The 15,703-nt window shown below is 41.1% G+C and overlaps 1 protein-coding gene across 2 annotated transcripts in view; it reads left to right on the plus strand.

The window, feature by feature from the left end:
* Nucleotides 1-970: 970 nt before the first annotated feature.
* The window catches only part of LOC123880008 (LIM/homeobox protein Awh), a 90,172-nt gene continuing 75,439 nt past the window's right edge, over nt 971-15,703 (plus strand). For both annotated transcript variants that reach the window (XM_045927860.1, XM_045927862.1), the window contains exon 1: nt 971-1,201. In XM_045927860.1, the coding sequence (XP_045783816.1) occupies nt 1,109-1,201 (93 nt within the window). In that variant the 5' untranslated portion in view covers nt 971-1,108. The remainder of the gene's footprint in view (nt 1,202-15,703) is intronic.

Genomic DNA, 15,703 nt, shown 5'->3' on the forward strand with positions numbered 1-15,703 from the left:
CAAGTACCTACCTACCTACCTACCAACTGAAGACTATATCATTCGTTTCGTATTACAAAAAACCGGCCAAGTGCGAGTCAGACTCGCGCACTGAGGATTCCGTACCTACTCAGGTAATTTTCCGACATTTTGCACACATTTTACCACTTTGGAAGTGTCTCTCGCGCAAACAATTCAGTTTAGAAAAAATGGTATTAGAAACCTCAATATCATTTCTGAAGACCTATCCATTGATACCCCACACGTATGGGTTTGAGTTTCAGTTCTAAGTATGGGGAACCCCCAAAATTTATTGTTTTTTTTTTTCTATTTTTGTGTAAAAACCTTAATGCGGTTCACAGAATACATCTACTTACGAAGTTTCAACAGTATACTTAGTCTTTATACTTAGTTTCGGAAAAAAGTGGCTGTGACATACGGACAGACAGACAGACAGACATGACGAATCTATAAGGGTTCCGTTTTTTGCCATTTGGCTACGGAACCCTAAAAATGGTCCTAAACCTGATCCCCTCCCCTCTCCACCTCCGACACAGACTCTACCGTTTTACTAAATAAGTAATAATGGCACTTATTCCAATAGACGGCAATCTGACACGACGAGAGAAAGTTAAGACAGAACCAGTGGCTTCAGGTACGTGTTCAGATTACCTGTACCTATCAATAGAATCAGTACAAATATGGACAGGTATGTTCCTATAGGTATGTTTCCCCACAGTTGTACAGCCGAGTTGAAATCCGATACTCGACATCGGCGATCGTTTTAAACCGCCCGTTAATAATACAAGGAAGGGAGTTTTAGTGTACTGCAATTTTCATAGGCGAGGACCACTGGAGCTGAACCACGCCCTGTGGTCGAAGACTGGCCAATGGGAGGATGGTAAAGCGAGGGCTGCGAGTTCGACGCCGCCTAGTCCCCTGTGAAACTTAGTTTGTGTGATTCTTGTGTGACGGGTGGTCGCACCGACGCGTTTCGGCCTTTTGTACCAGTATACCAGTATAATACTACAAGAAACTGTGCTAAGCGTCATTTGAATTAATAATAATACGTATAAAGAGTACATGTGTGTAGCTTTCAGTGGGTTGCAGGTCATGTTTTGACAGTTTAATGATACGTGAGAGCACTGAATGTTTCAGTTATCATACTTTATGCGGGGACGGTAAAGAAGGAAAAGTGTTGAGTGTAAAGCGAGAAATGAAGGTGAGTGCTTGGTTACTAATTTTCTTCATCACAATGTATCACCCATTACTGAAAACAGGTCTCCTCTCAAAATGAGTAGAGTTTAGATAGCTATAGCTACCAGGCTGACAAAGATAGTACTTTCGCTGGTAATCTTGGCATATCATATAAGTGGGGCAGGCTGTTTTACATGAAATAATTAAGTAGGTAAGTAGGTAAATTCATTTCATTTTATGCCTAATTACTATTAGGTGTTTTCAGTAAATATCTAGGCAAGTAGGTAGGTACTTACCTACTTAGGAATGGTTTAAAAAAAATCATCGTCATCATGTGTTTTCTTCTAAATGAAGTGTGCCTGTTATCAGTTTATCCACACATCACGCATAAGTTTAGTTTTTATTTAGGTATGAATAATGAATGAGGTGATAGGTAGATAAGTAGGTAAGTAGGTAGATACCTAAGTACTTACCTAGGATATCTATGAGGATAAGTTTTGCTGATGCTAGGTTCTAGTAGGCCTACTTACCTACCTCGGATGATTTAGGAAAGTAACTAGATAGACAAAAGAACTTAGATCAAACAAATACTTAACTTCCAAACTATATCTAGGTATTCTTTTCGTTTGGGGTGGAAAAAATCCTCATGGAATCAGTCGATACCTCGGTGTTAAGGGTATGATGCTGCCCAACGGCCTACGGACTAAAAACCTCCGACCCTCCTTCACTCTATCTTTCAGGTAATATCTATGGACCTTTGCATTTCATCTGAAAGATCTACGTTAACTAGGATTTCAAATAAACTAAGTATGAATAGATTCTTTCTTTAAATTACCTAACAACTTTTTCCTGCGGCTTCGTCCGTCTGGGTTCAGTTTTTAAATACCTACAGAACACACATGAGGTAGAGTCACAGTACTTACCTAAGTATTTCACGACAGTTAGGGAACTTCTAACAAAACGTCTAGACTTCGACATCACTGGCTAGTTCTTAGGTACATTTGAGGCAGGTTTGATTTTACGTCAGATTATCCTAATATTTGACATATCGTTCAGGACCAATCCGAGAGTTCCCTCACTCTTGTTCACTCTGATATGCGTGACGTGAAATCAAAGAAATATAGACTATTCATAGAATACCTAGCGTCAAATGTAGGAACATTGGACGACTGCCATTGACATCGAAGCCTCGAAGTTCACGACAGTTATAGTGTCGTGAACTGTCACTCAAGTCTCAACACTCCGGCTTATGTGCGATCAGTATTAGACGGCGGAGATCGTGGGCCAAGAAGTAGGGACCTCCGACGTCACTGGCAGGCGACAATTGCTACTACATTTGACGCAGGTAGCCCTATTACTTATAGCCCTATTTTTTTATGATTTCACGTCACCATAGCCTTATATTTGCCATATAAGGATCAAACCGAGAGTTCCCTCACTCTGGTTCACTCTGGTAGAGTTCCGTAGTCATCTAAAACCATTGATGCCCATGATTCGTAAACGGTAAGTAGGTTGGTACCTACTTACCTACCTAATGTTTTGCCAAAAATTGACCAAAAACCTCATAATTTAAAATAATTGCCTATTTAATTTGAACTTTTATTTTTGAAGAGCAACCGCCGAGTTTCTTGCGGGTTCTTCTCGGTAGGAAAGGCATTCCGAACCAGCGGTAGATTATTCTGACGATTCAAGAGCTCTTGTAAAAAGTTTTTTTGAATAAAAATCTATTCTATTCTCATCCATCCATCCATCCATCAGCCTGTAAGCGCCCACTGCTGGACATAGGCCTTTCCAAGAGCGCGCCACCAAACACGGTCCTCCGCCTTCCTCATCCACCCGCTCCCCGCCACCTTCTTCAGGTCATCGGTCCAGCGGGCTGGAGGTCGTCCCACACTGCGCTTACCGGTACGCGGTCTCCACTCCAGAACACGTCTGCCCCAACGGCCGTCGGTTCTGCGACAGACATGGCCTGCCCATTGCCACTTCAGCTTGCTAATCCTCTGAGCTATGTCGGTCGCTTTTGTTCTCCTGCGAATTTCCTCGTTCCGGATTTTATCCCTGAGAGTAATACCCAACATAGCTCGCTCCATAGCGCGCTGAGCGACTTTTAGTTTGTGGATGAGGCCAACTGTCAGTGTCCACGTTTCTGCTCCATACGTCATCACAGGTAGGACACACTCATTGAAGACCTTAGTCTTAAGGCTTTGCGGTATCGACGATTCGAAGACCTGACGTAGCTTTGAAAATGCTGCCCAGCCCAGCTGGATTCTTCTGTCAGCCTCCTTGTCGAAGTTGTTTCTACCGAATTTTATAATCTGGCCGAGGTAGTTATATTCCTGAACAACTTCGATGCTGACATTGCCGACGGTGACGGGTCTTGAGGTAACGTGTTCGTTAAACATGACTTTCGTTTTGTCTATATTCATCTCAAGACCTACTCGTCTGGAAGAACAGCTAAGCTCGATCAGCATTTCCTCAAGGTGTTGCAACGATTCAGCCAGTATGACTATGTCATCCGCAAATCGCAAGTGAGAGATATTTTCGCCATTCACGTTTATGCCTCGACCATTCCAGTCCAATACCTTAAACACGTCTTCTAGGGCACAGGTGAAAAGTTTGGGAGATATTACATCTCCTTGCCTCACACCTCTCCGTATAGGGATCGGATTCGTTTGTTGGTCTTGAACTTGGACGGCCATGGTGGCGGAGTCATACAAACATCTCAACACTTGGATATAATGCCAGTCGACTTGGCATCGCTGTAATGAATCCAGAACAGCCCAGGTCTCGATGGAATCGAAGGCTTTCTCGTAGTCCACAAACGCTAGACAGAGAGGCAGATTATACTCCTGAGTCTTCTGCATAATCTGCCGTAGCGTGTGGATGTGGTCTACGGTACTGTAGCCTTTCCGAAACCCAGCCTGCTCCGGAGGCTGAAATTCGTCAAGTCTTCGGGCGAGACGATTCGTAATAACCCGCGAGAACAGCTTGTAAATATGGCTTAGAAGTGAGATTGGTCTGTAGTTCTTAAGTAGACTCTTATCTCCTTTTTTGAAAAAGAGTACGGTGACACTTCTACTCCATTTTTCCGGTGTTGTGCCCGTTTTGATGACGGTATTAAAGAGGTCTTTAAGCTTGTTAAGAATTGGCTTTCCTCCTGCGCGCAGGAGCTCCGCTGTAATACCGTCATCACCTGGGGCTTTATTATTCTTCAGCTGTCCGAGGGCTATACTAATCTCACCTACGTCGATATCCGGGAGGTCATCGGTATAGTGGCGCACAAGTCTCGCACGTTGGTCGTTCGTGGATTGGGTGGGTGCAGGTTTCGAAGCATGGGCAGAGTAGAGCTGCCCGTAAAACTGCTCGATCTCCGCTAACACCTCTGGTTTCGAAGCAACAGTTCGGCCATCCGATGTTCTCAACTTCGTCAAATGGCTCCTCCCAAGACTCTTAGCGAATACTTTAGCCCCCTTATTGCGTTCAATCGCATCTTTTATATTGCGAGTGTTGGCAGCACGCATATCGAAGCGTATTCGCTTTTTAATGAGCTTGTTTAGAGACTGCCTCTCTGACGAAGTTGAGGACATTTCCCGTCTTTGCTGCATCAAATCCAGGGTCTCGCTAGAGATCTTGGATGAAAAGATTTTGCCTTCTTTTTGGCAAAATTTACTACCCACTTCCCGAACGACGTCCACAAGATCGCCATATTTCTGATCAACCTCGTCGGTGGTTTCCAGCAATTCGAATCGGTTCCTAAGTTCTAATTGGAACTTTTCTGTTGCAACTATGGGTTGGCGTGGTCTCGGGCGAAGAGTTGACCCCATCAAACGTCGTCTCTGGAGCTGAAGGTCTATATTCAGAGAGCCTCTTACGAGTCGGTGATCACTTCCAGTATTAAATCTATTGATCACGGAGACATCCCTGAATATATCCCTACGATCCGTCATGATGAAGTCAATCTCGTTTTTGGTCATGTTATCGGGACTCTGCCAAGTCCACTTCCTATGGGCACTTTTCTTGAAAAATGAGTTCATTAAGAACATACTCTTCCTTTCTAGAAAGTTGACCAGCATTTGCCCCCTGTGGTTCCTGTCACCAACTCCATAAGGTCCGATCCTCGATTCGTTGCATTCTTGTACTCCCACCTTTGCGTTGAAGTCCCCCATAACAACCGTGAAGTAGGATCTGGTAGTCTTATCCATAGCCTCAACGATGTCTTCGTATACGGCCTCTACTTCTTCATCAGAGTATGTCGACGTGGGCGCATAGACCTGCACTATTTTGAGGGAATACCTGTGGTTTAATTTGAGTATAACATATGCTACCCTCGTCGACACACTACTGATCTCCACGATGTTATTTGCGAGGACTTTGTTGATCAGAAACCCCACTCCGCCTTGGGATGTCTGCTCACCTTCTCGATAGTAGAGTACGTGACCCGATTCTAGTGTCAGAGTATCCTCGCCCTCTCTACGGACTTCTGACAATCCTAGAACATGCCACTTGAGTTTGTCCAACTCTACCTCAAGTTCGGCTAGGCTTTCATCCGATCTCAGGGTCCTGGTGTTGTACGTTGCCAAATAGAGTCGTTTTGTATGGTAGCCATCCGTAGCCCGGTGATTCTTAGCACCCCCTGCCCTACCGTGACCGCGACCGCTACCGTAGTCGGGAATAGCAGGGCTGCCGGGAACTGGGGGCCTTTGTCTATTGGCGCTGCTCATTGAAAGTGATGCCCATACTGACCACGCTGGGCAGGCGGGTTGGTCAGCGCAGGGCTGTAGGCTACTTCGCACCAGTGACGCTGCTGCCCGTCACTGGTCTGTGCTATTTAGAGCCCAGCAATTTGGAATGGTTATCCCGCCATTCTTCGGTCGTCATTGCCTCGTTTGCTAATTCGCAGGGGGCACCACGTGCAGGTGAGGTTGACGTTGAAGGTATTATGTCAGAAATCTTCCCGTAAGTACTCACAACAACTGTACAAATTTTCTGCCGTCAAAATTCCGCAGTTTTGCCTTTTTATTTGATTCAGATAGATACAAGTTAGCGACTGCAATCTCACCTGGTGGTAAGTGATGATGCAGTTTAATAAGGAAGCGGGCTAACCTGGGCAGCGCATGGCAGTTTTCATTAAACCAATACTCCTCTGCAGTTTTGTTTACCCTGGATACCGAAATTCCTATATTAGGGTTCCCATGTAGAGCTTCTATCCCACCATCCCATTACCATGCTCCAGGATTTAGCCTCAGTTAATCTCCGTGTTAAATTTTGACTGATCTTTCGGCATTAATGTGCTTTATGGATTTTACTAGCTAGTACCCCGGCTTCACCCGCGTGGCTCAATGGAAGAATGATGGAGGTTTTGTTACAGTAATTTTTGGATGCAATAAGTAAGTACATATAGGTACCTACCTATCTACTTAAGTAGTTAGTTTATAGTTGGATAATGGGAACGGTTCCTAGTTCGCTCTACAGGTCTTCAACTATGCACCTTCAACTATACTCGTACAGAATGACGCTAATCCGTAGCTCCGTTTGCAACATTACTGAACGACAAATGCTTAAAAATAGCGTAGCATGCTATCCTGCTGGAATTGTTTGTTTTTTGGGATAAAATGTAGGCTACATCGTTTTCTATGTCCTCAACTATGACGCATAGAATTGTAGGATAGGGTAGGTACAATGTGGCTGACATACAGAAATGTGAAAGCCTGTAAGTAAAAGATTTAAAAAAAACTATTTATTAAAAAAATGATTTAAAACAAATGCCTATGCAAAAATGACGTTAATCTTTCTGACGTTGACGATGATTTTGACGATAGAGTCTTGGGAGAAGCTGAGTAGGGACCTGGGTAGGGTATAGGTACCTTCTTTACCTAGATCCTACTAGCTATTAGACCGACGGTAACTTATTTTGGATGTTTTTCAGGTTTTATGTTGCTCAGTTCATTTATTGTTAATTTTATTACAGTTTTATTACTTACCTACCTATTTTCAAGCACTTCATTTTACTTCAAACACAAAAGGAAAAAATAGAATCCTATGTGTTAACAAACACTGAAAATCAACTTACCGAGACAATATTTAACTTATATTACTAAGTAGTAGGTAGGTAGCTGTATGTCTATGTAGGTATTTTAATTTTCACAATTCTCTAACTTGAAAATAATTAACTCTAGGTTAGTCGTACCTACTTATACCTACTTACCTAGTAATAATTTTTATGTTTGTTTTAATTCGTTAAATTGAAATTAAATGTTTTTTTTTTATATCATAGTTCCTAATTAATTACTTTTAAGATAGGTTGCTTTTAATGTAGGTACTTACTTGGAACGTTAATCGAAAATTAATAATAACAATGCTGTACGACTCTAGGTACATAGCTGTTATTTTAGTTCCGCACGTCATAAAATAGGTAAGAATAGGTATTGATCAATATTGTTTACTATAATAATTTCACGTAGAGTAAGGCAACGACCTAGGCAATTTTGCCAATTTGCCTCCTGTAGCGTAATTCGTAGGTAGGTATTCCCATCGATGTATAGGTATTCCCAACAAGGTTAAGTTACTTAGTAGATAGACAAGTGTAAATTAAAAATTTATAACACCCCCGACAAGTGAAGGTTACAGTAACTAGAAAAGAGCTGATAACTTTCAAACGGCTGAACTGATTTTCTTGGACTATTCCGCGCCTACGATCTATCTTTATCTAAGTTTTCCAAAAATCATTTTCAAATAAATAATTATTTATCTAGGCAACGTCCATCTTGACAGCTTGACCTTTGTCAATTGACATAATATTATGAACCTAACGGTTATCTAACCTTCTTTTTAACCCCCGACCCAAAAAGAGGGGTGTTATAAGTTTGACGTGTGTATATGTGTGTCTGTGTGTCTGTGTATCTGTGTATCTGTCTGTGGCATCGTAGCTCCTAAACTAATGAACCGATTTTAATTTAGTTTTTTTTGTTTGAAAGGTAGCTTGATCGAGAGTGTTCTTAGCTATAATCCAAGAAAATCGGTTCAGCCGTTTGAAAGTTATCAGCTCTTTTCTAGTTCACAGACAGATACACAGATACACAGACGCACAGATACACAGACGCACAGATACACAGATACACACGTCAAACTTATAACACCCCTCTTTTTGGGTCGGGGGTTAAAAAGGGCTTTACCTAGGTACCTAGGTAATAGTATGAAATAACGTAAACACATGTGCTACGAGTACCTACTTTACTAGATTTTGACGAACTCCCTGACCCAGTGGTACCTACGCGCTGTGGTCTTATTAGTAGGAGGTCCCGGGTTCGATTTCCGGCAGGGGTTTCGAATTTTACGATACCGTGTGGAAACCAAAGGGGTTTATTAAAAATTAACATACCTACCCCTTTCAGGTTTGCCCGCTTCCATATTAGACTGCATCATCACTTACTTAAGTAGGTACCCAGTTACCTACCACCAGTTGAGATTGCAATCAAGGGCTAACTTGTATCTGAATAAATAAATAAAACTACTTGGTTACTATTATATTCATTTACTTATTTTATTGCAATATTATATAATTAAATCTAACTATGTTTTAAGCAATTAAATACCTATTAGGTTCTTCCTTGAACAGTGAAGTCTATTTTGGCGCAAAAATATACCTATTATCAAAGTCAAAGTCTGAGTCATTTATTCAAATTGGTAGGTATTAGTACTTTCTGATTGTCAAACAATGATGTAGTGGTGATAATTAATTAGGTGGGTACGTTAACTTAAAACTAAAGCTACAAGGGTTCCAAACGTATCTTCTATCAATAACTAAGTGAGTATAATATAAATACTATCAATACAGGTATATTTTAATGGCGGAAACATAATGTATAAGCGTTTATGCTTACCATAAATATGTATGGACATTTCTAGTTCAAAGCGAGGCTTTTTTAAATAAATGAATAAAGAAAAACTTGATCTCATTTCATAACTCAAATTAATCGTCACGCGGCACGAACCTATAAAAGCGTCGGTTAATAATTTGTCGTTAATTACTTTTCTATGTAAATTATCTTGTACCTATATAAATTCTTTGTGCTAGAACAAGGCTAGAACCTGGTTAAAAAACTTCGCACTAGACAACCAACTGTGTGAAAAATTGCACTTTTCTTGCGCTACAAAAGTAGGTAAATGGAAAAGAAAGGTTAAGTTGTACAGTCATCGTCAAATATCTTAAGTATTTATAAGTATACTCTCGAAATCTAATATAAATACTAATAGGTAGGTACTAGCTGTTGCCCGCGACTTCGTCCACGTTGATTTACGAGATAGAAAGGAGCCTATGTACAGTCTCTCCAGGTCTTCAACTAGGTATATGACGCCCTTTCTGGTGCAGTAGTAAGCGCTGTAATCTCATTAGTGGGAGGTCTCGGGTTCGATTACCAGTAAGGGTTTGGAATTTTCCAATTTCTAAATTTCTGTTCTGATCTAGTGGTAGGCTTTAGGCGTGACTAGTTACCACCCTATAGGCAAAGCCCAGCCGCCAAGCGTTCCGGTTCGATGCCGCGTAGAAACCAAAAGGAGTAGATAAGTAGGTACCATACTATGGGTACTTATGGGTTTAATGAAAACTGTCATACCCCTTCCACGTTAGCTCGCTTGCATCAACACTTATCACCAGGGGAGATTGCAGACTGCAGTCAAGGGCGAACTTGTAGGTATGTGAATAAAAATAAAAATAAAAGTATAATCGTGCTGACAGACAGACAGACGAACGGACAGCGGAGGCTTAGTAACAGGGTTCCGTTGGCACTCTTCGGTTACGGAACCCTAGACAGTGTCGGGTAAACTCATTGGGACGGCTGCGAGCGGGTGGGCGAGGTCACTGCAGCTGATCCACGAGTGTTGACCCGTCAAGCGATCGAACAAGACATTCGCACTCCGCAGTGATACATAGGGATCATTAATATCGGCATTGAGCCGGTGGCAGCGCTGCGGGACTCCGCGCCGACTCGCCCGCTTTAAATAACATATTAGCCTATAAAGCGACCGCCGACATATTTCTCCATGTATCGAATATTTTTCGGTAAACCGGGACATAACGAATCGCCGACGACAGGCAAGCGCGGGCGACGATTTATCGAGCGCACCCGATTCGAATGTAATCGGATTGCGGCGTGGATTACCTACTGATGCTGCAGCCGCGTCGATTCCTCATTGTAGCATTGTGCTTTACTAATGGGTAATGCTCAGTCGCTCGCCCAGCTCAGGCGTTATGTTGTGATAGCGGTCGGGACTTCGGAAGTCCCAATATTGACCTTTTACTTTTTCAAAATGTCATTCGAAATCATAAGACTAGTGTCTCGTAAAGTCGTAGCGCACTTAACACGACACCGCTCCTGCTATAACAACAAATAATAAAAATTTCAAAATGGCCGCCTTGAAAATGAAAAAATTAAAGTGTAAGTTAATTAAATGGTACGGAACCCTTCGTATGCCCGTCCGACTCTTACATCGCTGATTTTTTTCTACAGCGCTGACGAAAATGCTCTGATTCCATACTAACAAGCTGAATCACCGTTACTTCCTTAGATTGAGCGACTAAAAATAGTACGCGTATACGATTTATAAGCTATAAAATACCTGCACCACTAAAGGCACAAATTGATAAATTACCACGGTCCCGACGGTTAATCTCTGAGAAATAAGTTCTTACGTGAGGATTACAGAATCGGTATATTGCCTCCCTTCGAGGCTTCACCATCGAGAGGGTTTGATGTATGTAGTCCCATTGTTGGGTCCATGGAGCCATTTGTAAGCATACAGAGGTTCTGTGTAAGCCTAATAGGAAATAGCTGGTGAAAAATGTGTGAGCAGCGTGTTGATAAGCTAGTTATGGTAATGAAGGATTTTTCTGTATATCCCCTATACCTGGTGACGTTTCCATAATATTTTTCCCGGCTTGGCTCTTTTGAAGATTCAAATTCTCATGTAGGAATAAAAGATCAAAACTTTCCTTATTCAAATAAGCTCTACAGGCTGTTTTGAATTCTGTTCTCTATGTAATCTGTTCGATGTTAAAGGATAGGTAGGTACTTGCGTGGGAAAGGTATACTTACACCGTATTATATTTATAGTATATTATCTTAGGAGAACTTCTTGTATCTAAAATTCTAAAGAGCCCGTGATTAGAGCTTCAGAGCGAAACTTCGCGAGGTAGATATATTTATTACCTACCTAGATAAATAGTAGGCCGCGTTCCGGTACGATGCCGTGTAGAAACCAAAGGGGTATGGGTTTAAACTGCTATACCCCTTCCAGGCCAGCCCGCTTCCATCTTAGACTGCATCATCACTTACCACCAGGAGAGATTGCAGTCAAGGGCTACCTTGTACCTCAAAAAAATATTGAATCCTTGTGCGATGATAGATCAGTCAGTCAGTCAATACTGTTCCTTTCATACATATATTTGCATTGCGGGCTTATATGCATGGCTTTATGCATCTTGTTGTCCATATATTTTGTGGTTTGAGGCTGAAAATTGTTACCAACAACTGTAACTATGAATAATTTGAATTTGAATCATCTTGAGTTCAACCTTGAGTTGAACGGTCGTTAACGTTTTCAAAAGTCTAGTTTCACAATGACTAAATAGGTAGATGAGTCAGTGTGCATTAAATTTTTAACTCTTTTATACCGGACGTAAACGATCTCCATGTAGTGCTTATAAGACGAGACTAGGGTCATTCCGAATAAAAATGTTTGCGGGCTGCAACTCGTTTTTGCTTCTTATACCTACTTGATGTTCGCAAATTAAAAATCGCTCAGCGTGCTATGGAGCGAGCCATGTTGGGTATTACTGTCAGGGAGAAAATTCGCAGGAGAACAAAAGCGATCAATAGGATTAGCAAGCTGAAGTGGTTATGGGCAGGTCATGTCTGTCGTAGAACCGTCGGCCGATGGGGTAGACGTGTTCTAGAGTGGAGACCGCGTACCGGTAAGCGCAGTGTGAGACGACCTCCGGCCCACTGGACCGATGACTGGAGCGGGTGGATGAGGAGAGCGGAGGACTGTGTTTGGTGGCGCGCTCTTGGAAAGCTGTGGACGCATACAGGCTGATGGAATGGGATTTGATATTCTATATCGTATTCATTTTTATGGAGTTCAAGTTTTATGGAGTACGACTTTTACTAGGAACTAGATACCTAATGCCCGCGACTTCGTCTGCGTGGATTTAGATTTTTTAAAAATCCGTGGGAACATTTGATATCTCGAAATTAAAAGTAGCCTATGTATCTCTATAATCTATAATCTATCTCCATTCCAAATTTCAGCCAAATCTTTCGCGTTTATGACTAGCAGGATGATGTGCGTTGTACTTATGCACAATTCGTGCGCGTGAGCAGGGGTGGATCCATGAGGGCTGAATTTGGTGAAAATGAGATTTCCGCTTCAGCGTATGAGATGCGCCTCCGCTCTAAATCATTCACGACAATGACGCCCGGGTTTTGTCGCCTCGCAGAGTCACAGGATTTATCGCCCACTTTATACGAATAACATAACTTTGATACGAATAACACTACTTTAATAACTACTTTAATAATACATTCCCGACTCCATTGGCGGGTAATAACGAAATATTACCTATTAAAATTAGGGCCATAATAAAATTATTGAGCTATATTACCTATATAGGCACCTTTTGAATGTTTCAGCTCTTCCTACTTGATAGAGACCGGATTCTTTAGGTAAGTAAGCAGCTATTTCTTCCGAATTAAGTAAGTAGGTATAAGTACTGCAAGTAATGAGAAGCGAGTGTGTAAATCGGAATTTATCGCTGGGCTATGAGCGAGTCTGCGAGTGCAAAGCATCGATGTGTGCAAAGCGATTACTCGTGCCAGTCGCTAGATATGTGGCTGAAACATACTTTATATTCCTGCGCAAACTGCGCGAGTGTTTTGACAACCAAGAGCGTCGCTGAGCGATTTTTATTCTCTGATAGCTCTTGTCGCTGCAACGAATTAGTGGAACAAGTGTAAATTAAAAATTTATAACACCCCCGACGATCCAAAGTATCTGAGTTTTCCAAAACATCATTTTCTAATAAATAATTATGTATTTAGGCAACGTCCATCTTGACAGCTTGACATTTGTCTATTGACATAATATTATGAACCTAACGGTTATCTAACCTTCTTTTCTACAAGAAAACTAGAAAAGAGCTGATAACTCTTAAACGGCTGAACCAATTTTTTTAGATTATAGCTAAGAACCCTCTCGATCAAGCCACCTTTCAAACTAAAAAAACTAAATTAAAATCGGTTCATTCGTTTAGGCGCTACGATGCCACAGACAGATACACAGATACACAGATACACACGTCAAACTTATAACACCCCTCTTTTTGGGTCGGGGGTTAAAAAGAGTTCTCAAAAGTCTCTTAAATGTATTCAAACTCAAACTTAAAATCATTTATTAAAAGTACCTATGTAACTATTGTACTCCTTTTGATAGTCAGAATCGTTAGATTTGTAAGATGATATTTATGGTGGTGATATTTAATTACGTAAACTTCAAACTAAAGCTACGAGGGTTCCAAACGCGCCCAGGTCTGACTTCTTACTTATTACAATACTGTCTTTCGACTGTCTCTTGACAGGATACTACAAACTTAAGTACCTACTAGCTAAAATCTAAACTACTCACTATTTGAGAAGGTCCTTTAATTTTCACTGAGCTTAAACTCTTAAAGTGTGACTCGATCACAACATAATATCGCGTGGACGAAGACGAATGACGAGTGACAGAATGGTAATGAAAATATTGTTAAAAAAATTACGCGCAACATTTATCTCCTATTATCGAAGCTTTCGAAAAATAAGAAAATAAAATAGCTCGAACAATCGTTTGAACTCGCGGTCGTTCAAAGTGGCCAGTGTGCTTAGTATGAGATTTAACATCTCACCAACGTTGATAGAATTCGAGCATCGATACACAATAACGTCACAGTAAAATGAACCTAAAGATTATTGGATCAATGTCAGGAGTTCAATACCACTGATTTTAATTTCGGAACGTTTCCGCGTGAAACGCTGGCTGTATAAGTACAGAGCCTTAAAACAATGCAGTTAAAATCCAGTTTAATATAAAGCTTAATGTAAAGTTAAAATGTAAGTTAGTTAAATTGTTTCGATACTAGTTCCGCAGGCATTCTGAACCAGGAAGTGGGAGATGCATTTGGCGATTCAAAAGTATTTGTAAAACTTTAGATTTATTCTATTATATTCCTGAATACTATCTGTTGATCTCGTACTAAGCATAATGAGTGAAATATGTGATGTTTTCACTCCTTGGCCATCGAGAGAGGTGTTTTTTGTGACGTAACAAATGCTTTGTATCGTTATTCGATGCTCCGTCAGTGTATCCAGGACTATTAATATCGGAGGCATCTGTTTGATGAAATATTAATGGGGTGAGATTCCTGCACAAGAGCATAATGCGCGGTGACCGCGACCTAATTTATCACGCGGCCCATAATACCCCGGCTCTCGAGGTGTTAATATTTACAGAGGTTCAAAATAAACCTCCTTCAAATATTAAATCGGATGAGGCTGTTCAACTTATAAGTGCATATATACATACAAATAAATCTATCATCATGGTCTTGATCAACCCATATCGCTGGCCTACCACTCAGAATGAGAAGGGTTTATTAGGCCATTGTCCGCCACGCTGGCCAAGTCTGGATTAGCAGACTTCACATATTTTTGAGAAACTGCGGGCCTTACAGTCGGGCACATGGATTATGTTTTAATCTAAACCAACTAAACTTTTGATTTTAGCGCCCTACTTCCTTTGGGATTTTGCGATTACATCGAATGTGGTTCAGAACGAAATCTGAGTACCAAAATCTAAAGTTAGGTTAGGTTAGAACATAAACATGCATGTGCCCGGCCCAATATTATCATTATCAATTAGTGTTTCACTAAACTAGAATCGAAATCTGATCATCCCGACCCACTGCAGTCTTATCTATCCTATCCCAGGAGTATTTTCTTGAAGAAGAAATTCGGTCAGTTCGGTCTGTCGTTACATTTCATAAACGTACGTATGCTCAGTATTTTATCATACCACTACATTTGTTTAGTGAAAAAAGTGATGTCTTTTCATCTCCCGGGAGTTAGCCGCATCCCTAAGGGATAAGGCCATCTCGCAGTATGCCATTTCGCCGCGAGTTGCGACGTTTTACTCCAATGGCTATAAATTTTTTGAAAAAAATATGCTAATTAATTTTAAAAAAATACCTACCAGCCTTTATTACATAAACTACACCAGAAAAAAATGTATCTTTTAGTTCGATAAAAAGCTATATTTTAATTAAATATAACGAGCTTGACTCGCGTTGAAGTTTTTCGTGAATAGATCTCCAAATTGGAGCAAGCCGCCTCGTCTTTGTAATGATTACAAAGCTCCACTCCACTACCGGGATTCGGCATAATATGATTCGTGATATCTTTTTTTATTGAGAACAAGTTAGCCCTTGACTGCAGTCTCA

Source organism: Maniola jurtina, chromosome Z, assembly GCF_905333055.1.
Source record: "Maniola jurtina chromosome Z, ilManJurt1.1, whole genome shotgun sequence".
Taxonomy (NCBI): domain Eukaryota; kingdom Metazoa; phylum Arthropoda; class Insecta; order Lepidoptera; family Nymphalidae; genus Maniola; species Maniola jurtina.